The sequence below is a fragment of the Hippocampus guttulatus genome, chromosome 9 (assembly GCF_054856545.1).
Source record: "Hippocampus guttulatus isolate MCC_2025c chromosome 9, RoL_Hgut_1.0, whole genome shotgun sequence".
In the NCBI taxonomy this organism is placed as follows: Eukaryota; Metazoa; Chordata; class Actinopteri; order Syngnathiformes; family Syngnathidae; genus Hippocampus; species Hippocampus guttulatus.
The window spans coordinates 14,158,250-14,181,785 of NC_141269.1; the positions used below are offsets into that span (position 1 = coordinate 14,158,250).

Below are 23,536 nucleotides of genomic sequence, written 5' to 3' on the forward strand. Positions count from 1 at the left end.
GCAACACAACTGATCAACTCGTATATTGTTGTACTTCCGGAGGCACGGCACACATGATCTGAAAACATGTCTGGTAAATGGAAACAAATCTCGCTGCGTATGAAGAACTGATAATGTCGCTCGCTTTCAAAAGGGAGTTTCACAGACGACGCTCGGCCGAGACTACGAATTGACAAAATGGACAATTTCGACAATCATCCGTAATGGCAACAAAATTATGGCAGAGTTCGAGGCCAAAGATTGAAAGACAATCGTAAAGGGCCTGAGGGCGCAGCGCACCCTAAATTCATGACAGTTGGCCTCGTCGGCAGCACTGGTGGATGTCTATACATGTAGTGGGTAACATTTGCTGACTGAATGTTTTCAGAGATGACGTAGGAACGCTAGTTGTTTGTTTCATGTCTTTTTTTCCCTTCATACTTTTTACACGTAATTGACATGTTTATACTGCATTACATGATCATGTTTTTACATTTATGAAGTTTCATACTGTATTATACATTGTAGTTGGTGGCCCTTTTATTGGAAATGGTTACAATGAACTACCGTCACAACGTACAGATTCATTATGTCCCTCGAGGTCCGTTGTAACACTGTGATAAGGCTACCCTCCACTCGCTAAATTGTAGCGAAGTTCGACTGGTGCAGCGAGGCTTCATCACACACATAGACCAAGCTATAGTCTTAGCATTTATCCGTACTAGAATCATAATTTGTCATTCACACACTGAAAAAGCAAACAGACACACATATATTTTCATTAGTGTAGTTTAATTTAAAAAAGTTAGTCATTTATTTGAAATTAAAATGCATAAACGACACACGCATAGCAACAGGTGTGTGTTCATCCAGTTGAGTAAGTAAGGCTTATCTGGAGGTCACATTTTCGAGGACATACAGCACAAGTCAAGCTGGTGGTTCTACAAAAAAAAACCGCATCCTGGGATGAAGGCCGAATCACACGCTGCCATACTGCCCCCCGGAGGACACACAGAGTAAGGCATGACAGAGAATGACAAGGATTCTCATCTCGGTGAACAAATGGGCATACCTCGACGAAGTTTCATCACTGATGGCACATCTATCTACAGCTCTCTTTAAACCAGTAAAACTTAAAATTGTAAAACACAGTTAGGTGGAGAGCAATTCACTTAATGTTGCTTCAGGGTTCCAACAAAGTACCAATCTCAACAATTGTTGGCTGCTAAGTGATTAAATTAAAACGCACTCATCTCAGCAATAAACACCACAGTACTCCTGCTGTACAAGTTTTGTTTTAAAAGGTTCTTCAATTTTTCAATTTGAAAGTAATTTTTAAAACTCAAAGAAAAAGGTTTGTTTGTGTACGTGTGGTGTTGGGGGGTTTGAGGGTACCAAGTGTATCATTATGAGAATATCATGTACCAAGTGTACCATATAAGATTTTGTTAATGAAACAACTTGGTCCACTCCTCAACAATTGGACTGAATTATTAGCAGATTAGTTGAACGAGGCCACAAAGGTCAATAGACTTCTTGATTTCCAGTTCTAAAAAATTTAAGTACAATACCAACAATAGTGTCATGTAAAATAAAGGACTGTAGGACATTTGGTCAGTACCGATGGGAATGAATCACATGCGATCATATATCAGACTTGACATACTGTATTTGTTTACGATGCATATGCTATTTACGTGCCAATTCTGTGTTGGCCAAATATGGCACTTGTTTGTTTTCCTGGCATAAACTATTTTCGACAGCAGTCCATTATTGGCATATTTTTCTTGACCTGCCCCCGCCCCAAAAGAAGAATTTACAGCACACGAAGGATCAATATATCTAAATCTAAATGATGGCATTCGGAATTTAAGTCGCAATAAAGTCATTTTCATTCAAATGTTAGCAACTGAGGCTTGAAATAATCAAATTAAAACCACATGATATAAGATGAAATCATACAGGACATATTTGTTTTAGGATAGCAGGCTCTTCCAATAATCCAGACACCTCCCCTTAGAATTGTCATTTTTCAGAATTAGCTTGTTCCACAATTTTATCCCTCAAAATGTGCAAACACTCAGCTTCATGCCATGACAAGGTCGAGGTAGAGCAAGAGGAAGCAACATGAACAAGCCATTTGTGGCTTCCCCTCTTCCTTTCTTCTAATGCTCACAGCGGAGTGGTTCGATACCGACCAGTTGCACTTTGCCATCAGGAGACGATGCGAATCCCAAAATTCTTTTTCAGTTGCTCCAGGAAGATGAATGTGAGCACTGTATGAGGAATCAAGCGGATCCCTGCAGGAACAAGGCCCTGGCACGCAATGTATGGAAGCAGATCACTTTATAAGTATAGTGAAGCTTGGAGAAGAAAAAGTCAACTAACAATACATTGGAGTCCTGTTAGTTTTAAAAGAAATTGTCACTACCTTATAAAATGCCAGGGGGCCCAATTTGGCAGTTTCTTGTAAGCAATGTCGTACACCCTGAAAGTACATTGACACCGGTTACATCCATTCAAGATTAAGAGATGGCAATAAGGAGTGAAGTGGCACTCACAGTGTACTCCCCTTTTGAATTCATGAGTCGAGTCTTTAGAACGTCAAGAGGCTGACAAAGGAACGTTGCACAACCTCCCTGCATACAGTTCACATGAAAACAGCAGTTAATTTCAAACAAGATGCTCATTTAGTCAATGGCGGTCCAACCATTTGAATAACCTGACACTTACAGCAATGAAGCTGGAGAGGAAGTGCGTGAACACGTTATCTCCCAGCATCCCCGTTCCCAACACCAGCTGCTTGGCCTGGTCATAACATGCCAACTGGAGGGAGGAAAAAAGGTACTGTCTGTCGGGTACATCAGCTTCAATGCGGACTGACACTGCAGCCACATAGCTCCAATAAATCACGTCATTATTTCCCTCGCAATATGAATTGAGTTTTAATCATACTCCAACTTACCATCTATTTCATAATCATGTTAAAAACGGCATCGCCAATACGTCTGAATGCTGAGAGATTTGATTGTACGGCTAGGAAGTGCGAGGATCTTTGATGGCACACATGGCCTTGCCTCTGATATTCTGCAGCAAATGTCGACTTATTGGACATCACGAGTAACGTTCGGCTCTCATGCATCCTAAACAACACATTTGGATTTTTTTTTTTAGTTAATATTTGATTCCACTTCACAATGCTGATCCAATTTCTTATGGCTGCAACAGTTGGCATTTATGTGAATGTTTGACTCATTTTATTCAGTTATAAGTTACATATAAATCTTGCATCTCGTAGGACCTTGGTTGGCTTAATTGTTAAGCTAAGAATATCATGAAAGAAAAAAAACCTTCACTGTTTCATAAGAACGTACACTATAAGGCACACAAACGTGTGCAAGTACCGAAGTGAAGCTCTTGCTCATAACTCATTAATATTTCAATGGAACCATTTCACCCACTTCTCAATTCATTACAAATATTGATTTAGCAATAATGCATTAACGTGCCTTTAAGTAAGTCCAATTCAATTTAGCTAATGCGTTACAGATGAATACGGATTTGTAATAGCTTTCAATGTGACGGACAAAACATTTATTCACGTTTTGTTTGGCGTATGAATTCATTTAACAAAACCAAGAAAAAAATGTACTGTATGTAAAAATCAAACATACCAAAGGGATGCATACGTTTACCGATAAGTGCGTATACTTGCCTGTCCCACAGTGACCAAGGCGCCTCTGCTGGATGCCATGGTGGCTCCCGAGAACAGTTTCCTCAAACCCTCTGTGGGACAGCTCAGAAGTCAGAAATGACATTGTTTGACTTTGTAGTCACAGTACAGCTTGCTGGCGTTACCTTCTCGGAAGACTCTGAAGAGCCCGTCAATGGCATGTTTGTAGCTGGCAAGAGAAAACGGGTTTAGGTGGACATTTTGCAAAGAGGTTTCATGTTTGGTAATTTCATATGTTGGTGATATTCTGCATCACATACTTTCGCCGTAGTTCTGCTGGTAGTTTCATGTCATTTTGCATCCTGGAAACAAAAATGCATATAAATAAATGACTAAAGATGACTTTAAAGCTAAGTGCATTCTTGGCATGTTACCTGACATTGACCATGTCTGCTGGCGTGCCAACAAAGCCCCCCGTAAAACCTATTAAAGTAATAATATTTTTAGTTTATTTGCTGCATGTCTCTGTGCGGGTGTGCGTGCACGGACCTCCAAAAGCTCCCAACAATACTTTTTGGTAGAACGGCATGGGGCCCTGGCTTTTGTTTCCAATCACGTCCCTTACAGTCTCATAGATGGCAAATCTGGTTAGCGAATACGACATCTGGGGAGGAGAAGATAAACAAAACGAGACTTTTGAGCTATTTGGACCATTTTCAAATAAGATATCATATAAAAAGGGTGGGTGATTGTGTTTAATTAATTGCTTTTCGATTCATTTACATTCAAGTTGTACAAAGTTGTTTTACAATATGAACTCAATGGCTGGAGTTACAGTGAAAAGAAATACGTTTCTTCTGACTAGCAATGACACAAGCAAAAGTGTCAAAAGACGTAACACTGGAGATGGGATTTTTTTTTTGCCTTTTTTTTTTCTTATTTGCATTTTCAAAATTATTATTAGATTATTATTATGTTGCTGAAATTATCAGACATCCATCCATTTTCCGATCCGCTTTATCCTCACAAGGGTGTGCTGGAGCCAATCTCAGCTGTCTTCAGGCAGTAGGCACCCTGAACCGGTTGCCAGCCAATCGCAGGGCATCCAGGGACGAACAACCATCCGCGCTCACACTCATACCTATATAATAATAATAATAATAGATTTTATTTATAAGCGCCTTTCAAGACACCCAAGGACACTTTACAATAACAAAAAACACAAAACAATACGGGTTGAGCAGCGGCAGCCAAAACGCGCCAGCGTTCACTCAACCCAAAAGTCAGAAACAAGGGAGGGACAGGGTATATGCATGTTTTTGGAACCGGAGTACCCGGAGAAAAGCCACGCAGGCCCGGGGAGAACATACAAACTCCACACAAGGAGGCCAGAACCTGGAATTTAACGCGGTACCTCTGCATTGTGAGGTTGACGCGCTAACCATTGGACCAACAGGCTGCCCCCAATTTGGATGAAAACAAATCCTGGTAAATTCTAGCAAAATCTATTGAGCAGTGATTCCCAACCATTGTATAGTGACACATTAGTGTGCAATTGAAGACCATCCGGTATGCAGCAGGAAATACCCAAATTCACCTAATTTGTCCAAAATGTATTTATTACAATAGCGTCTCTTTGTTCATCGACTGCATCCATGCACTCTTCCACTAGATGGCATAAGGTATATAATTGCCCTGTGTATCCATTTTTTGTGAGGTTTCTGTTTTAGTGATGTGCCATTAGGCTTTATCTAATGTAAAATATGTGCCTTTGGTGCAATAAAGGTGAGGAAACGCTGATCTATGGCATCCAGGTTCACTATAAATTTTAAGCATTTGATTTTCATCCATTATGGATTTTTTTTTTTTTGCAAGCTTTTGCCACTTTTATTTTTCCGGAAGCAGGTAACATTTCAACCTCTACAAAATTACTTATAACTTAATATTTGGCCATGGTATGAATAAATGATCTGTAAAAGTGGAACGAGGATAGTTATAGCTTAGCAAGAGCTTCAATGTTGTCGTACCTTACATCAACGTAAAAGGTAACTAAAATCTATATTTGGAAAAGGAAAGTTGCCATTAAAATAGATTGTATTTAATTGATTAAAAGACAGAGGAATTCTCCCTTGAAACAAGTGAGATTTTTTTACATTTGAGATTGCCGATGCATTATCCTGAGTAGGTAAGCGGTTATATAGGGTAACAGAATTCATGGTTGAGTGGCTGCACTGCACCACTTCAGCTTACGCAAGAGGGGATAATGAAGTAGCTAGTAAATGGCTGGTCATTAATTAGATCCATTTAATTCAACATGACACCAAGGAAACACTTGCCAATAGCATGCACGTCCTTTACCTGTCTGCAAAGGGAAGCAGAAAGGCCATTGTAAAGAGCAAGCACCCCATTATTCTTCACCACATGAACGGCCATGCCAAACATCCTCTTCTTGACCTCCTGCTGTGTTTGGAGGTGCACCTGCGAACGACACATATAGTATGATTGGCATGATACTGGGAACCCTAGCACTTTCACTTATGTGAGGCGTGACACCACCGTGTCTTGTCTTCCCTCCCTGAAAAATGCACCTTCGGTTGTTTGATGACACTTTACCTAAATTACACTTTTCCTAATTGACAATGTGCTATCGTAAACCTTGTGTCTTATTCTTTTTGAAGGTGAATTTTGCTGAATCAAAGGGCATAATAATGTAATAATCCTGATCAAGAACTTTGTGTGTGATTTTTTTTAAATTTGATATGCACATATCAGTATGTAAAACACACATCACAGTGTCACTGTAATCTAAAATTCATGTAAACAATTTGATCCATTAATCATGATTTTGTTTCCCATCTAGTAATCATTTTCTAGTTTAAAAATGTCATTGTTGAAGTATCATTCAATCAATCGAACTTTGTTTATATATAGCACTTTTCATACGTAAAAATGCAACTCAAAGTGCTGTGCAATTAAGATTTTGAAATTACAACATAAAAAGAGAACGCCCCCCCCCCAGCATACACAGAGATATCCTCACAAGCATGCCCATATGCTCACGCACACGCACACACACAAAAGCACACATTCCCTGATGACCTAGAGCAGGGGTGCCCATTACGTCGATCCTGATCTACCAATAGATCTAAGACAGGTCCCAAGTAGATCCGAAGAGTGTCGAGGAGAAAAAAAAAAAACAACCATTTGCGTGTCTTTGTACATGTTAGTAACATATTTTTTTGTGTTCATGTACGCTGCACCCTAATCATCTTATCAGTCTCATTTTCACCCAAAAAATATTTTAAAATAAAATAAAGCAGGTAAATCTTGAATTTACGGTGGCTTGTGATTACGTCACCGGAAGTTGTTAGCGCTCAGCAGTCCGCAATTGCAGCTTGTGATCAGAGCTGTTGCGCTCTATCTTTTATCGTCATTATTCTCATTCAGAGTTTGCTTCGTGTGCAATTCATCGAGGGCACGGGCAAAGAATAGGAATCTAGGAGGGCCCAGGGAAGCACTTTAAAACGGTACGTGTGAGCTACGATAGTTAACAGGCTGCAAAAGTGTGTCGCATGCCTCAGTTTCAGGCTGTTTCTGATCATGGTGTGCGTGTGCGTGTGTGTGTGTGTGTGTGTTTGTGTTTGTGTGTGAGAGTGTGTGCGTGCCAGTAAGGGTAGATCCCGGGAGGTTAGTTGATCGAAAAGTAGATCTTCGATCCGAAAAGTTTGGGCACCCCTGACCTAGAGACTATTCCATAGCTGGGGACCAAATGTCTCAACTTAGGAATAATTAAAAGGCCAGTTCCACATTACCTCAGGATCCGCAATGGTTGATATGATAAAAGCAGGTCGGATAAATAAGATGGCCAAGTCCGTGAAGGAATTTAAAATCTAATACAGGTACTTTCAAATCAACCCCAAAACACACCAGGAGCCAATGCGGTGATTTTAAAACTGGTGTAAGTATGGCAGTTTTGGTTGTTTAAGAGGAAGCTGAGCAGTGACTTTTGCAAAATCCCAACACTGCAAGTTCCACAACGTTACCTAACATCTTTTTTTCAGCACTCCTGCCTTGTGAACTTTATAACAAGTTTATGAAAAGGTTTTCTCCACCCCCCCCCCCAAAATGTCAGTTTAATTTTCAAAGACAGAGGAGCTTTCAACGACCGCAATCCATTTGACACCATCAGATCATGAACAAACGAGCTTTCCTAATAAAAGAGTGTGTTGTCACAGTAACGTAACAGTTTTCTCAACAGAACGTCCAGAGGGGGGTCCGCAATTTCACAATGTGGCCTTTGTCCTTTGCTCCAATAGGGATTTCTGTTTGAGGGTCTCTCAGTCTTTAAAGCTTGTTTTTATCTGTGATCTACAAAAATTGTATTCACCTCACCCACCCACTTAACAATTATTTGGTAAGCTCGACTCCTACACACATATTTAATTTCAATAGTCAGATGGAAATGACAACCCACTAAATCACTGGAAGGTGCAGGTTTTGAATTTATGGAGATGACAAATCATGGGTAAAATTGACAGAAACACTCAAAAAAGGCCTAGTTTCTGATACAGAGGATGTATGCCATGTGCATGTACTGTATGTCAGTTATTCACGCATGGCAGAACACAGCATGTGGTGTGTATTCCATTCGAGATAATGAGCTTGATCAGGTTTCTCCCATGAAGTGTAGATTTACTTTGAACAGCCCAGACACGGAACTACCATGGGCTATAACTCAAACTGTCAACCCAAATATATACCACGTGAAACACAGTCCCTTAACTGCATTTCATTGTCACAAATGTAGTAACAGGAGGACTTGCAGAGCAGAGACACTGGGGTAAATTACCTTTGACGCTACAAGCACTTATTTTTCCAAAAAAAACTTTTTAACATTGTAGCGCTTATCTCTTTAAATGCCCCCCCCCCCCCCCGCCCCTCCTAGCTACAAGCCCACTGGCCTCTGATTGGTTTTCAGAAGTTGGCTAAGTGAAAAGAAGCCTCCCAGTACTTTGGAGGAATGGCACAATAAGAAGGCCAGAGGTGAAAAAAGTAATGACAAAGCAAATTTTGCTTAACTCTTGTTCTTCTGTCTCTCTCACTCATAACGTGCAATGTAACTGCCTCCATAAGATTGGGTCAATTTACAGTGGACAATAAGTGACCCAAAAACAAAAACATTTTGTGAGTGCGGACCTCCTGTTATTCATTACACACCACATGATTCACCAGAGGCCAGTTGGAGTTGTCAAGGTCATGTGATGCTGCCATTACCATGTTATAAAAGCGCATGTGAGCTGTCAGGTATAAACCTATGCAGTAGTTTGATCAGAAGCAATATATAGAAGCAGCACAGACATATATTAATTGGTAACACGGAGCAATCATTTTGGCAAGAATAATAAAACTGCTATCCATCTTGAATCCACTAGTTTACTATTTGATGGACACTGGAGAATACTTGCACATGACATCAATTATTTCGATAAATGAGACACTTTCATGAGTATATCTGAGAAAGTCCAGTTTCAGCCTTATTTTGGCATTCCCTAAAACACCTTAGACGTTGTATTATGAAAAGACCAAAATGCACACATATGCGCAAAATTTGGCCCAGTTAAAAACATAATTACTCAAATCCCCATACAGTCTGACAGAAACAAGGCTGTTATCAACAGGCTGTCACAAATTACATCAATAACAATTCTCAGTTTAGATGGACTGACAGAAGTATTGATTTTACGATATTTATTTTTGTGGTGGTACTTCGCAGCGATGAACAGGCACACCAATACTAAGCTGTTTCTTATATTGCTCATGTTATATAGCAAAAGGCAACTACAAAAAAATCTAATTTCTGTGTACAATTGTACAATATGTACAATTTGACCCGATTTGTATTTTTTATCATTTCACTGTTTAAAATAATAATATCAATCAATTAATCTTAATCAAACGCAAACTCACCGTGTAGTACATATTCAGACGCAGACTGCTTTATGCTGGTAAGCACACATTTGCCATACCACAGGTCCCATAACGACATTGGGACCCAAATTATTTATCACTTACCATGAGAAAAGAATGCATTGTATCTTTCGCTAATCCAGGCATTTTCCTGTGCCATTTTGAGAATGACAGCCTGACGTCACAATTAATATTAATATCATCATGATCACAACCACCTCCACTACACCTGAACGTTTGGCCTAAATCTTGCCACGTGCACGGTGACAGTAGCACAGCAACCTTTTCACACTGAGCACTAAATGAGCCAACTATATATTGATTCGAGAACGAATATTGTAAATCATAAGTGTTGTTGAAAACAGCTGCAGTCTGTGTTTAGGCCTGCACCCCTCGACGCCAACACCGGGGAGAGGGTCTCATCTAGCCTCACCACCCCATCACCTTGAGGAGATCCAGAGGATGCGTGCAGCAGGCGGCTCCACAGGACGCCAAGCCGCCGAAATACCACCGCGTCTTCCGTGTCTCGGTCATGGCTGCGTCCGGTGCCCTAGCACGGTGCAGCAACAGCTGTGGCCGCGTTCGTTGTTTCCCGGTCGGTCCGCCCGTAGGGGATCTACGCTACCAGTGGCAGTGGCAGTGGTAGTATTTGTTTCACGACCTCGTTAATCTTCAAACATTCCGGCAACAGGCGTGCACTTTGGCTCCAGATGTATCGCGCGCACTCCCGTCACATATTTATGGAGACGAAGCGCGTGTGTGCGTGCACGGTAAGTTAGCACAACGTGTAGCGATTCAGGAAGCAGCTGAAAACCAGAGAGGAGGAGCAGCCAATTGACGACGTGGACGCCGAAGCTGCCTACCCGCCCCCTTTGTCCGTACTCTCGTGCCAACGACCACTCTGAACACACACACACACGCACACGGACGCACGCACGCACACACGCGCCGACCACTCTGAATACACACGCACACACACACGCACACACACAACCGTTTCCCCCCATTCCACAGGCTCGTGTCTCTTTTTTAAAGCGACATGTCCACATCACATTTGTTAGAAATTTCTCTTTAAGCGGACTCCTCAAAATCCAGCAACATGTGTGGTGCTATGTGCCGCTCAGCTAAAGATCTCGTGCTCTGCATTGTTAGAGATGTTCCGCCAATACTCACATGCCAGGCATCCTTAAATAGAATGACTTTATGGGTTAGTGTAAAAATGGCCTGTGTAAAGTTAAAGGTTGTGCTTGTACATCATTCAAGAATAAGCCACAGGTGTCAAACTCCGGTCCTCGGGGCCGGGGGGGGTTCCCATCTCTCCATGCTGCAATCAGGCAGCAGACATAACATTTTTATGTGACAACACCGTTCCTCAGATATAAAAACATGAAAGAATAATAGACACAAGCATGTAAGTATGGCTGTATAACTGCATGTTTTCAGTGAAAACTTCATGACGATTGAGAACCACGAAGAACTCACACAACTTTGCGTTTATTTGTGGAATCCTTGATATATAAATACCAAATGAAAAAAAACACACTGAAATTGCAAAATACATAGCTGTGTACTTTTATGTGTACAGGTCACATTTTCAATTCAACATTTGCTTTGTTGAATTGAAAAACAATGCAACAGTTCCTTTAGTATAACATTATTTTGTGTTAGATTATTTATGTCAACCATAAATATTTTATTAAACTTAATAGCAACCCTGAAATAATCAAAAAATGTTTCTGTGAAACAAATATAGGTTTGTAAAAGTATAGTTGTAAATAACACTTTAATGATGTTCATAATGGTAATAAACAGACAAAAAAAGAATTTTGAGAATTTAAGAAAAAAAAATACAAATAGTAAATGAGTGTAAAATATCATTTGAAATAATCTTGACAACTCAACTACTCTACCAGAATATATATTTTTTAAATTACAAATAAAGAACACCAGTACTGTCTCGCTCACTCTCTTGTTCTCACTCTGACATGCATACGCATATACATATCGAAAGGCACACTTACACTGACAGTATACAACAACTCTCTGTGTGCTTACCACCCACTTACACGCGCACACGCACATATACAGAGGCTGAGTGAAATTTGACAAATGTATGATACAAACATTAGTAAACATCACAGCATTTAACAGCCCCAGCCAGTCACTCAAATAAAACCATCCATGAATGAATCTCATTTTCTTTTTCCCAATTTGAGTTATTAGCTGTTTATGTTAAACAAATGTTGTATTTCACTTAAACCCATGACTAAAACAATTCAATCAGTTGATCGGTCCAACAAAATCCGACACATCTTACACAAAAGCTTTTTCTTGTGGCTTTGCTTCTCCCGCTACCCCTGAATGTGGGTTGTCTTTTGCCGCTCTTCCAATAGGCAATATTCCTCCTCCTTTTGGAGATGAACCAATGTGCAGGAGAGCGCCCCCCAGCAGCAGTAGAACACTGGCCACCCAGCCCAGATAGAGCGCCGGTCCCAGCTCTCTCTTTAGAGGTGCTGCAACATTCAGATCGTAAAAGTCCCTGATTACTGCAAAGGCAGTCCAAGAGATGGGTATCAAAAAGGCCAAACCAGACACAATGAAGAGCGCCCCTGCCAGCCTGCTCAGCCGAGCCTTGGAGGCTTGGTTGGTGTCACCCAGGCAGTGGGTGCACTTGGCCCCCATCACCCCAAGTAGGAGGGCCAGAATACAGAGGAGCAAAGAGAGGACAATGAGGCTGCGGGCGGCTTGAGTGGACGTGGGCAGCGCCAGTGTGGAGTCGTACGTCTTACACTGGATCTGACCTGTGGTCTGAGACAGGCAGTTCATCCACAGTCCTTCCCACATCACCTGGGCGATCACCAGCTCCCCACCCACAAAGGCGGACACGCGCCACAGAGGGGCGGCGCACACCAATATCCCACACACCCAGCCTAGCACCGCTAAAACCAAGCCCAGCAGCTGAAGAGTCGTCGATGCCATGTTTGCTTGAAAAAAGCCAAAGGTCTCACTTTGAAAGAACGTTTATACAAAACTCCCCCGAAAGCCTTGGTATGAAGAAATCCTCGATCGATGTGTGATAGTCATAAACCACCCCAATGAGTCCAATTCTTCAACGCAGTAATCTGCAGAGATGACATGTTTTCCACATTTAAAACTTGCCAATTTCAAAATGCCATTTCAGAATTAGCATGTGAGAACTGAAGATATTATGTTGACTCAATTCTCAAGATCGCATTTACATTACATTATAAAATATATCATTGCAATCAATAAGACCACTTAAAAATACAATACAATACATCCTGATTCATAATATACCTTGTAATTGGTAAAAACAGGATTGGGATGACATCAGGACAATGAGATTGATCATGTCTCTATGTTTTTCTAGCCAAGACATTCAGAGGCTCCGCCATGCTTTTGAGTGCTATGAAATCTTTACTTTTATTTTCCTCTTAGAATTTTCATTGCTTGTTTCCCTCTAATGGAAGTTACAGTGTTGTCCTGTCGTTGTTTGCGATCGCCAATCTCTCCTCTGAGTCCAGTAGGTTAGGATCAGTAAGCGTTATGTCAAATGAAAACAAGAGCTCATCCAATCCAAATTCACAACTTTTTGTTTTGATTATGACTCTCTAGAGCTTAGGCTACTCGATAAAACGCAACAAAATAATATATCTATTTTTTTAGCTTATGAATGTTGTAAATGCAAGAACCAAGACTCTTACCAATTTTGATCTTGTGAAATGTCAGTGTCTTCACAGTCTTTCACTCTTCTCTTATGACTGGTCAGCTTGTTTGTACATCGCTCGTGTCGACGAGCGTAGGAGGGCTGCAGTGTGTCGTGCTGCATACTTAATACTCACACGCAGATAGTTATGCCACAAATGACAACACAAGGGGACATTGTTAGAGGCGCATGTTCCAGAAGAAAATTCCAATGATGACTGCTCATGATGTCATTCCTTTGAGTTTAAATGTTGAGTAATATTGACTTTCTCTCCCGAGTTTTCTTTAAGAGCATTTTAGAAACTAAGTAGAGCCATGACGATGGCACTTTATCCTAAATAAATAATGTGAAGAAGAAGATGGCAACAAGGTACTTTGCAGTCTTCATGAACAAAGTTAGACTTGTTGATGTTCATCTCCAAGAAATGAGTGTCAAAATGGAAGAACCTCTCAGGAAGGTACAGTGCAGCTACACCACTACAAATTGCACCCCAACCCAAAAAAAATGTGCATGCCTTTCAAATTGTACCTCCTGACAGTGTCAATAACATCAACAATATCATCTTTATTGGGGCAGAAATTTTCTTAGGGCTTCTGTTGGCTTTCATTAGTTAGACAGGTTTACCTCACATATTGTGGCCTATTAGTGTGAACGCAGTGAAGTCATCTACAACCCAAGATCGCAGTAGTCCCTCTCCCAGGAACGCACTTTCCCCCTTCATTACCCCATGTTTTGTGCTTGAGTGAGCTGTAATGTGAGGTTACTCCCGGATGTTTCCTCTCTTAAATACAAATGGCAGCCTACAGACATTACCCATTGTCTTTCATTTCCTTAAGGGAAGAGCTTGTCATGTTTCTAACTATACAGCCAGCACATGACTGCTTAAAACGATTATTTAGCACAGTTATGACACTTACGTAAATGACAATGCTGTAATTTGCTTCGTTTATTAAGATTCACACTGTTACTTAAAATGTTCTATTCAAGTAGAATGTGCTTTTTTAAATACATTTTAAAGGGGGAGAAAATACAAATAAAGAGGCAGCAAGTATCATACCGTTCACAGTTTAAATGAGAGTTATATATCCAGGGGTCGCTGCATAGTTTTTAATTCTGTAAACAGACGATGCCAAAATGACATAATTCACGGATTTATAGTCAAAACAAATACTGCGTGCTGAATAGAGTGCCTCACGTCCTTGGCACTGACGTCGTTCTATACTGGAAAATCAGATTTAGCTTTGCATCGAATTCCTTTCCAAAACCAAAGAGCAACTAAGCCACATAACACTCCCAGGAGGAGAGTGGGTGCTCCAAGCGCCAGCGCCACAGTGGTGTCGGCCCCCACCGCGATAACCATGCCAGCCAACACCAGCACCACCGCAGCCGCTGAGGCCACGCAGATGTTCTTTTTTTTCGACTTTTTCTTCTTCTCCTTCTCTTTCTCTTGCCTCTCCCTCTCCGCGTCCCACATTTTTCTCTCCTCCTCCTTCTTCTCTTCCTCCTCTTGTTTCTTCCGTTCCTCTTCCTCTCTTAGCTTGCTCTGGGCTTTCTCATACATTTCATTTGTGTAGTGTTTCCCGCCGTTGTCTTGGATCATTTCCTTGATCATCGTAACGAGCTCTTTGACTTGGACTCGATCATCTGCGTCGTTGTTGTTGAAGGCGTGATACCTGCGCCCGAACGTGATGGAGAGTCTACGCAGCTCTTTGCACTCTTTTAGGGCATTGTCAGCTTTGGCCTGGTCCTTGCATGTGAATAGCATGATGGTGTACATGGAGGCATCGTCACCAAAGTTATCCTGGATCCACTTTACAGCGTTTCGCTCCTCCTCGGTGAACCTCACCCCAAGCCTGATCACGAGTAGGAAGGCGTGAGGGCCGGGCACTGACATCTTGACACATTCCTCTATTCTTGATTTTAATTCTTCTTCGGTGATGGCAGTGTCGAAGAGGCCTGGTGTGTCGATGACCTGCACCGTGGTGCCATCCACTTCGCCGCTCTGTGTCTCACAGTGTTTGGTCACCGACACCGGGCTCGGATCCTCTCTGAAGGCAGCTCTGCCAAGTATGGTGTTTCCTGTTGCGCTCTTCCCTGATCCCGTCTTCCCCACTAGGACTATTCTCAGGCCTCCAGACAGATCCACAGCTGAAAAAAAAAAAGATCTGGAGTCAGTAATTAAGTCTGGCCAAATAGGTTTACATGTTGATTTCTCTTTGAGGTCTGAATGTGATTTTTTTTTCTTTCTGAACTGCAACTAAAGAATTGGGTCCCAAAAGTATGACACAAAGTGTTAAAATGATTGCAAACTTTTACACACATTACTTTATACTCTCCAGATAAAAATGTGTATTATGACCGCTGTAAAACTACAGGAACTCGTGTCCATAATTTTGCTATGTGAGAGAGTAAAAAAAAAAAAAAAAACCTATACACAGCTCAGTGTGATACAGAACAGTTACACCACAGCAAACGATTACAATAATAAATTGTTACTTTAATTCCACTCAGACTGTGAGTCAATATAGCATTATGATCGCTGTCAAGCAGATTATTTGACACAGCTATTGATTTAGATTGTACACATGACCATAATGTTGTGGTTGCTGAATGTAGTTTTCATCAAATACACAAGTTTTAAACGTCAGAAAAGATGTTAGACATCTAGACAGACTGAAGTTATGATATTCTATTTCCTAAGCCACAGTGATTATTAGTACATTGTTAGTAGTTAGCCAAGAAAGCGATTGTTAGTATTTAACTATTTAATATTAAACACAACACAAAGCCATAAATTGATCGTCTTGGGACTCTCAATAATCATAATGAAGAGGAATAAGAATATAGACACAAGCTTACCATCAAAGTTATTCAGACCACACCCGTCGGATGGAGGGAGAGTTTTCTGCTTCTTTTCTCGCAATGGTATTGCTGCAAGGTCCAATAATCAAGTGGAAACACAAAAGCAAATGATTTATTACTCATTGCAAAGCAACTTTTCTCAGTTATCACACAATCAATCCGGTACTTATGAGCAAACCTTTGTCTTACCTTCAGCCATTACCGAATGTCAAATTTCCAGTTAGCGAGTGGCCAAATGTCTTTCTTCAGCTTTGAATTGAGAATTTATTTTGCTTCTCAATTCTGCTTTACCGTTTGTATGACTGGGAAACTTCTGGAAGCCCGGGAATCTGCACAAGGCGCTTCCTATTTCCTTGTATTGTCCTTGAATTGAATTTGAGACAAAATCCCCACATTGGCAGTCCCGCACGCTCTGTATACCTTAAGAGGATTCAACACAATTGCTATATTTTGAAAAAATAAAAGTAAATACATGAGCAACATTCCTGCTCTTCCACTGATGAACATTTGTTAATTTTATTCGTGCTTTTGCTCAGCCAGTTTGTTGAAAGGGGAGGGAGAAGACATCACATCCTTCCTTTGGTGACTTCCCCTTCCTTCAAAAGCAAGACATTACAACATCGACAGTCAGACCCTGAGTGTCCCCTCTGGAACATCGGGAGAATTCCTCTTGTGTCCAGGCTGTTTTTTCGGCTGTGCGGGCCTGATATTCCAGTCCACTAAGCTAACTATAACTAACTACTAACTTTCCATCCATGTTCTGATCTGTTTATCCTCACAAGGGTCGCGGGGCGTGCTGTCTTCGCGCAGTAGGCGAGGTACACCCTGAACCGGTTGGCAGCTAATCGCAGGGCACACAGAGACAAACAACCAATCACACCCATAATCACACCTAAGGACAATTTAGAGTGTTCCATTAACCTGTCGTGCATGTTTTTGGAATGTGGGAGGAAACTGGAGCACCTGGAGAAAACCCACAGAGGCACGGGGAGAACATGCAAACTCCACATAGGAAGCCAAGAGCCGGAATCGAACCCCACTACTAACTATCCATCCACCCATCCATTTTCTGATCCGCTAATCCTCACAAGGGTCGCACGGCGTGCTGGCGCCTATCTCAGCTGTCTTTGGGCAGTAACTTCAGAGTCATATGCAGTTCCTTTACAAATGGATTGTATCAAGTCAAGTCAAGTACAACTTTATTGTCAAATGTGCACTATGTGCAACGTACTGCACAGATGACATTTCTTCTTCTCAAGCTAATCCATCTGGGCAGGGAGTCATGCGGGGGCTAGTTGGCTCTGGAAGCGAGTGTCAAGTGACGTCTCCGTATGGCTCTTGTGCTTAGGGCTTGGAGTGGCTGCGGAAATCACCGGTACGACAGTGGCGGAGCGATGGTGGTGGTAGAGTCAAAGAACATTGTTCAAGAACAAAAAGAAGGGCAGTGGATGAGAAGATAAGAGTTCGGAGCGAAAGCCAAGGCCCTCAGGTGGAACGGCCCAGTAAAGGGAATAGGGTGAGTGGGTCACGAAGCCTGAGGGTAGCGGGTTTGTTATCAGCCCTGGGCAAAGACCCAAAAACGGTGCGACAGTGGAAGTTTCAGTCGTGAAGGCCGGTAGGACGTCCCATCGTCATCTTCGTCGGTAAGGTGGGCGTTCATCCGTTTAATGGATGAACTACTACTACTACCTACTCGACGGCCAAGGATAAAAACGCCGAAATGCCGTGTCGGAGGTTGTCGTTATGCGGAGCCCTTCAATCCATGAAAAATTAAGTATGGACAGTACACAAAACTCTTGTGGCACTGACACGTCTTGTCAGGGTTTCAGATATAGATTAAGGTATTTTTCCCAGCTTTAGTGACTCTCCATCCAGTAAACGTGTTCGAAAAAACGCGTTTGTTACCTTTGGTTTTGATTAAGCCGTTTACTGTATTGCAATCAAATTAAATTTCTAACACTAGGGAGCGCCCAAGACTTGCAAAACCATCCATCCATTTCCTAATCTGCTTCTCCTCACCAGGGTCACGGGAGTCTGGAAGGAACCCTCTCGATGCTGTAGAATATACCATGCAGTTTAGAGTTGCAACCCCTAAGTAAGCCTAGTTATTTATTTGTGTTACTATGTTTACAAGGAGCGCAGAGGGGTCAACACTGAATTGCTCAGTACCTTTACACGTACTCTGCAGCATCAGCAGCACTTTTAATTTGACCCAGGTGACAACAAAACAAAGAAAAAAAGCCACAATTGTGCAATAAACAAAAGCAACTGGAAAATAATACGTCTGGTACAAGCATAGAGGAGATCAAACATACATTGACCACAAGCAATAATTAATGTGATAACATGAGTGGGTTGGACACTGGCAGATGGCAGGCTTGTTTATTTACATTTGTGCTTGTTCCTTGCTTCTGATTTAGCTGCCCTTTCACGCACTTGCGTGACTAGCTGTCTATATAGCTCTGTTAAATGATATCTCCCAGCTGCTGTGAACTAGGAACTGAATGGACTGTTGACAAACACAACTGCCCTTACAATGATCAGATATGCCAACATTTCCACCAGATGTCTGATGTCATACAGAGGAGAGATCCAATCTGATACTTGCTGCAACGACGAAAGGACGGTTTATGTTATGAACAATCTGCACGTTGAACATTGGTTGATACGAAATGTTGGTGCAAAGATAATTATGTGTATAACTACTGTGCTATGATTGCAAACAGTAGCAATTTGAACACTCTTTATTTCACAGGTGTCAAACTCAACGCCCGGGGGCCAGATCAGGCCCGCAGCAGCATCTTATGGTCCAACTCATGTCTGTTGACTTCATGTTTCTAGCAAATTGTCCTCACTTCACAACACTGACATATGAGATACTGCAAGATTTGTTTTCATCAATCCTCCCTTGAAAATAATCCGAAAGGTAGTTGAACAAACAATTTAGTGGCCTCTGATTTTAAAACCAGCTATCCGTCAATTTGTTATGTAAAAGTGATCAGGCGATCATACATTTGTATGGGTTCACAGTCATAACGGCCCTCTGAGGGAAACCCTAGCCTCAATGTGGCACGCGACAAAAATAAGTGTGACACCCCTGCTTTATTTGAATCATTTCCTGCTTGTACAAGTTCATCCATCCAGTGTGGTCAAGAAGTACTGTATTTGGAGACTGAGTTTTAATGACAAAATCTATTTACGATATTTGTAGGAATGATATCATCAACCTTTAAGTGTGCATAATTCAGTAGCTGATCATCTCAACAACATCAAAATGCCTGAAATACCAGAAAGCAAGAATTATGTGAATGATGAAAGAATCCATACTTTGTAGTACAGTACTTTGTAAGTCGGCAGGTAAAAGCGATTATTAATATTTAAGTAAAGGAGAGACAGATAAGCTTTGAAAGAAATCATGTTGGCGAGGGGACGACAATTTTTTTTTTTTAAATCAGATTGGTCCAGTGGTTAGCGCATCGACCTCACAGTGCAGAGGGACCGGGTTCGATTCCAGCTCCGGCCTTCCCGTGTGGAGTTTGCATGTTCTCCCCGTGCTTGCGTGAGTTTTCTCCGGGTCCTCCAGTTTCCTCCCACATTCCCAAAACATGCATGACAGGCTGATTGAACACTCCAAATTGTCCCTCGGTGTGACTCTGAGCGCGGATGGTTGTTCGTCTCTGTGTGCCCAAGACTGGCTGGCAAGCAGTCCAGGGTGTCCCCTGCCTACTGCCCGAAGACAGCTGGGACAGGCTCCAGCACACCCCGTGACCCTTGTGAGGATAAAGCGCATCAGAAGATGGATGGATGCATGGATGGATTCTTTTCTACCAAGGAAACCAAGAAATATGGACAATAAAAGGAACAGATTGTGACCCATTGCATACCATAGTGCACGAACAACAAACTCCAGTCCTTGTATGTTTTCCATCTCTCTCTGTCCACCTGCTTTTGCCCTCACTCTCTGTATACAGATCATTTTAATTGCATGGATGGATGGATGGATGGGAGTTTCAGTGTTTGGTGCTGCATATAGCAAACTGTGTACCTTTTGCATTTCAGACACCACGATAGGAGCACACAGTGTGACTCATTGTTTACAGAGGACCGATCACCTGTTCAAATGTGTGTTTTTCTGTGTCTGTGCTTCGACAGACGCATTCACACAAAAGGCTCCAATCCAATCTTACTCCTCCAGTACCTGATTCAAATGATCTAAATCAGGCTGGATAGGGGGTCTCGATAAACGGACTTGGGCACCTCAACACCCCTCATACACACACATAATAATCCCAAAAAGAGAGAAAGTCAATAGTCTTCAAACTTTAGAAATACATAAGATTTATTCAAATTCCATGTAACGTGCAACAGAGAACAAACACTTTCTGATGAATATTGTCTTCATTGTCAACTTATTTCCTCAACCTGTCTGTTCAGGAATTACGTTTTTCATATCCAACAACGACATAGTCCAGTGTTTTATGTTCATTGGTCTTTCACTGTATCTGACATATTTCTTTACTTTTGCCTGCCTTGCGTGCACATTGTGGTCCAGTGACTTGTCGTAGCTCAGCGCTGAAGCTCGGCCTACGGGCCTGAGGGTACAGCAGTCCGCAAGCATCATTATGTCCCAGCAACTGGACTGGAAGGGGACCGGTGCGTATGGCCTGATATGAATGGAGGGACAATTTACGGTGTTGTGACGGTCCAGTTTCAGCCGGGAGCCCACCACGCTTTGCCAAAGCCTCGAATACTTTCTCCAGATTGGTGCTGTCCTTTGCTGAAGTTTCAAAGTAGGCACAGTTATCACCGAGAGCGTGGAGCACCTCGGCTCGGGAGACCTGCCTTTCACATTCCTGAAGATCGACTTTATTTGCGCAGACCACCAAGGCGAGCTTCTGCTGTGTCAAATCGTGTGACCATTTAGTCAGTTTGGATTTGGCTGCCAGGATCTCCTGTCTGAGAACACACACCTCTTCCAGTGAGGTCCTGTCATCCACGCTGAAGACGAGCAAGAAAATGTCCCCTGCAGAAACAACAACATCCATTTAATTATTGCTTTCAATGGGTAAATTACATTTTGCATCACAGGTGTCAAACTCAAGGGCCTCATGTCAGTTTACGTGGCCCGGCTAAAGCTGGCCACAATATTTCCTTGACTTCGGTTCAAAACTAGTTATCCAATATCCACTGTGATAATAATCAAATGGTAGGGCAATTATATAATATTATTATTAAGCTTCCAACCTATGATGTAAAGGACAAGATGTTTAAACTCTAGCCACATCCATGTTGTTATTTCCTAAAAAGAAAAGACTTAAGATGTTGATGTTTCATTTCAAATAACATTAAATCTTTGTATGGTTACACAAATGCTGAGCAGTTTGTTTTGCATTTTGTTCTCTTTGTGTACCGAACCATGAAGGTAACGCCAAGTACCCATCCAATAGATTTTTGGCATACGTTACACAAGCAATTATTTATTTACTGAATGTGGTCTCACTGTTACCACTTCTCTGAGCACAACCTTAACAGCCCGTGTATATGTGGCCTGTCATGACAGTTTGACACGAACACACCTTGTGAGATTATCATGGTGCTGTGGGAAATTAAATGTTACACTTAATTTGTCAGAAAGTTAGTTTATATTCATTCAAAATATATTTTGTTTATCTTTCTATGCTAGCAACTACAGTGACAGGCAGGACATTTAAATGATATTTCAGATTAGATAAAAGAATACTTGTGAATCTATACCTGTTGCCATTGAACAGAATAGAGTCCTGCAAGTACAATGTCAGCTCAAACAGGCCTAAATTTCACTGTCAGTTTGTGATTACATTGAGACGATATTCACTTTTGGTTACATTTTGTGCCTGGGATTGTTCGAATGTCATGAGTGCCCTATTGTCCAAATATCGTTTGGGAAACAGTGTCCCATATACGACATGCAATACAACAATACGCACCAGTCAGAATAGATAATCGCCGCTTGGCTGGGAAGTCCCTCTCTCCGGATGCATCTAATATGTCTATTTGGTAAGTTTCCCCGCGTATGCGGAACAGTTTTCGGACGAAATCCTCGGACGTGGGCTGGTACTCCTCCACGAATCCATCTCGCAAGTACCGTCGCAGGATGGAGGTCTTGCCGACCCGCGGCGCGCCAAGAACCACAATGCGCTTACAATGCTGAGGCTTGGTGGAGAACGAGCGCTCCTGTGGGGGTTCCTGACCTATTTGCCGTCGCTGCGTTTGGCAATGGAGAAGCAGGGCTGCCAGCTGATCCAGCGGGGAACTCTTGCACCTGTTCTCAAAGTTCGTCGGCTGCTTCGGGGCTACGCCTGTGTGCGTCTTCTTGTCCTGCCTCCACTGAGACGTGGCCACTTTAAGTATCCCCAAACCTACTTTGATCCCCGACAAGTTAAGGTTTTGCGATGCGTTTTTGTACGCCAGGAGGACTTTGGAGCACCCGGAGCTCTGCGAATCTCTGCTACCAAGGAGCTGCGGACCATCCGTGGAGGAGCAGCAGCGAAATTGCTTTGAGATGGACGACTTCTGTTCATCCGTGGACATGCTCCCAACTTCCATCGTATTGTACAATTTCTATCCGTGACGTGAGAGAGTGAAGATGAGTGTTTGGCTGTGTGACCCCTCTGTTCTGCGCAGATATACACTCGCGTCAACCACGTGATCCATCTACGTCATGATGAACGCCGGAGTGCGTTGTTCATCGTGGACATCGAGACCTTTTGATTAATGTAAAGAACGTTCTAGAAAGCATGATCGATATCAGTAAAGTGACTCATTAGTAGGGCCTACGGGTATATTTCATAAGAACTGTATTCAATTGTTATTGTTATTTGCAGCAGTAACATAATAGCAACTTCATTTTATTCTCATGAAGTAATTATCAACAGCACTCCGTTGCTCCAATGCGTAGCTCACCATTCACTACAAACGTGCACGAAACATTTCATATGATCAATTTATGTGCAGTAAATATTGGCTCGTCTCCCAACATGTGTAAGCTTATGTAGAGCTATCCACCAAAAACAACGAACCCCTCAACTTACACATGCCTCACATATTTACACATTTTCTATACAGGATAAGATAGGATAAGAAAACCTTTATTTGTCTCACAATGGAGAAATTCGCAATGTGTTGGCTTTTGTAAAAGATTATAGGGTTGTTTTGTAAATGATGAAGAGCCACTTCCATTTTAGGTGTCTGCCTCTACTGTCTGCTCTTATGTAGAGTAAAAAAAACCAAAACAAAAACAGTGGTAAGTGGTCAGAGCAGCAAGGCCTTCTCTGTTAGCCTTCCTTGTT

At 42.0% G+C, this 23,536-nt stretch overlaps 4 protein-coding genes across 4 annotated transcripts; all 4 read right to left on the reverse strand.

The window, feature by feature from the left end:
- Window positions 1-752: 752 nt before the first annotated feature.
- Window positions 753-10,426, reverse strand: slc25a10b (solute carrier family 25 member 10b). The gene is made up of 11 exons (XM_086120676.1): window positions 10,064-10,426; window positions 6,011-6,130; window positions 4,202-4,316; window positions 4,087-4,135; window positions 3,973-4,014; window positions 3,838-3,881; window positions 3,695-3,765; window positions 2,713-2,805; window positions 2,541-2,618; window positions 2,411-2,467; window positions 753-2,295 (listed from the first exon to the last, which is right to left on the reverse strand). Exons 1-11 carry the CDS (start codon window positions 10,151-10,153, stop codon window positions 2,194-2,196), a joined length of 861 nt encoding a protein of 286 aa, XP_085976802.1. The 5' UTR covers window positions 10,154-10,426; the 3' UTR covers window positions 753-2,193.
- A 691-nt stretch (window positions 10,427-11,117) lies between these two features.
- On the reverse strand, window positions 11,118-13,426 carry cldn31 (claudin 31). The gene is made up of 2 exons (XM_086119754.1): window positions 13,345-13,426; window positions 11,118-12,741 (listed from the first exon to the last, which is right to left on the reverse strand). Exon 2 carries the CDS (start codon window positions 12,596-12,598, stop codon window positions 11,933-11,935), a length of 666 nt encoding a protein of 221 aa, XP_085975880.1. The 5' UTR covers window positions 12,599-12,741; window positions 13,345-13,426; the 3' UTR covers window positions 11,118-11,932.
- An 868-nt stretch (window positions 13,427-14,294) lies between these two features.
- LOC147200458 (GTPase IMAP family member 9-like) lies at window positions 14,295-16,707 on the reverse strand. Its single transcript, XM_086120192.1, has 3 exons — window positions 16,398-16,707; window positions 16,206-16,277; window positions 14,295-15,494 (listed from the first exon to the last, which is right to left on the reverse strand). The coding sequence occupies exons 1-3, from the start codon at window positions 16,405-16,407 to the stop codon at window positions 14,563-14,565; spliced, it is 1,014 nt and encodes a 337-aa protein (XP_085976318.1). The 5' UTR covers window positions 16,408-16,707; the 3' UTR covers window positions 14,295-14,562.
- A 3,910-nt stretch (window positions 16,708-20,617) lies between these two features.
- rasd2b (RASD family member 2b) lies at window positions 20,618-22,860 on the reverse strand. Its single transcript, XM_086120232.1, has 2 exons — window positions 22,175-22,860; window positions 20,618-21,231 (listed from the first exon to the last, which is right to left on the reverse strand). Exons 1-2 carry the CDS (start codon window positions 22,791-22,793, stop codon window positions 20,702-20,704), a joined length of 1,149 nt encoding a protein of 382 aa, XP_085976358.1. The 5' UTR covers window positions 22,794-22,860; the 3' UTR covers window positions 20,618-20,701.
- Window positions 22,861-23,536: the final 676 nt, after the last annotated feature.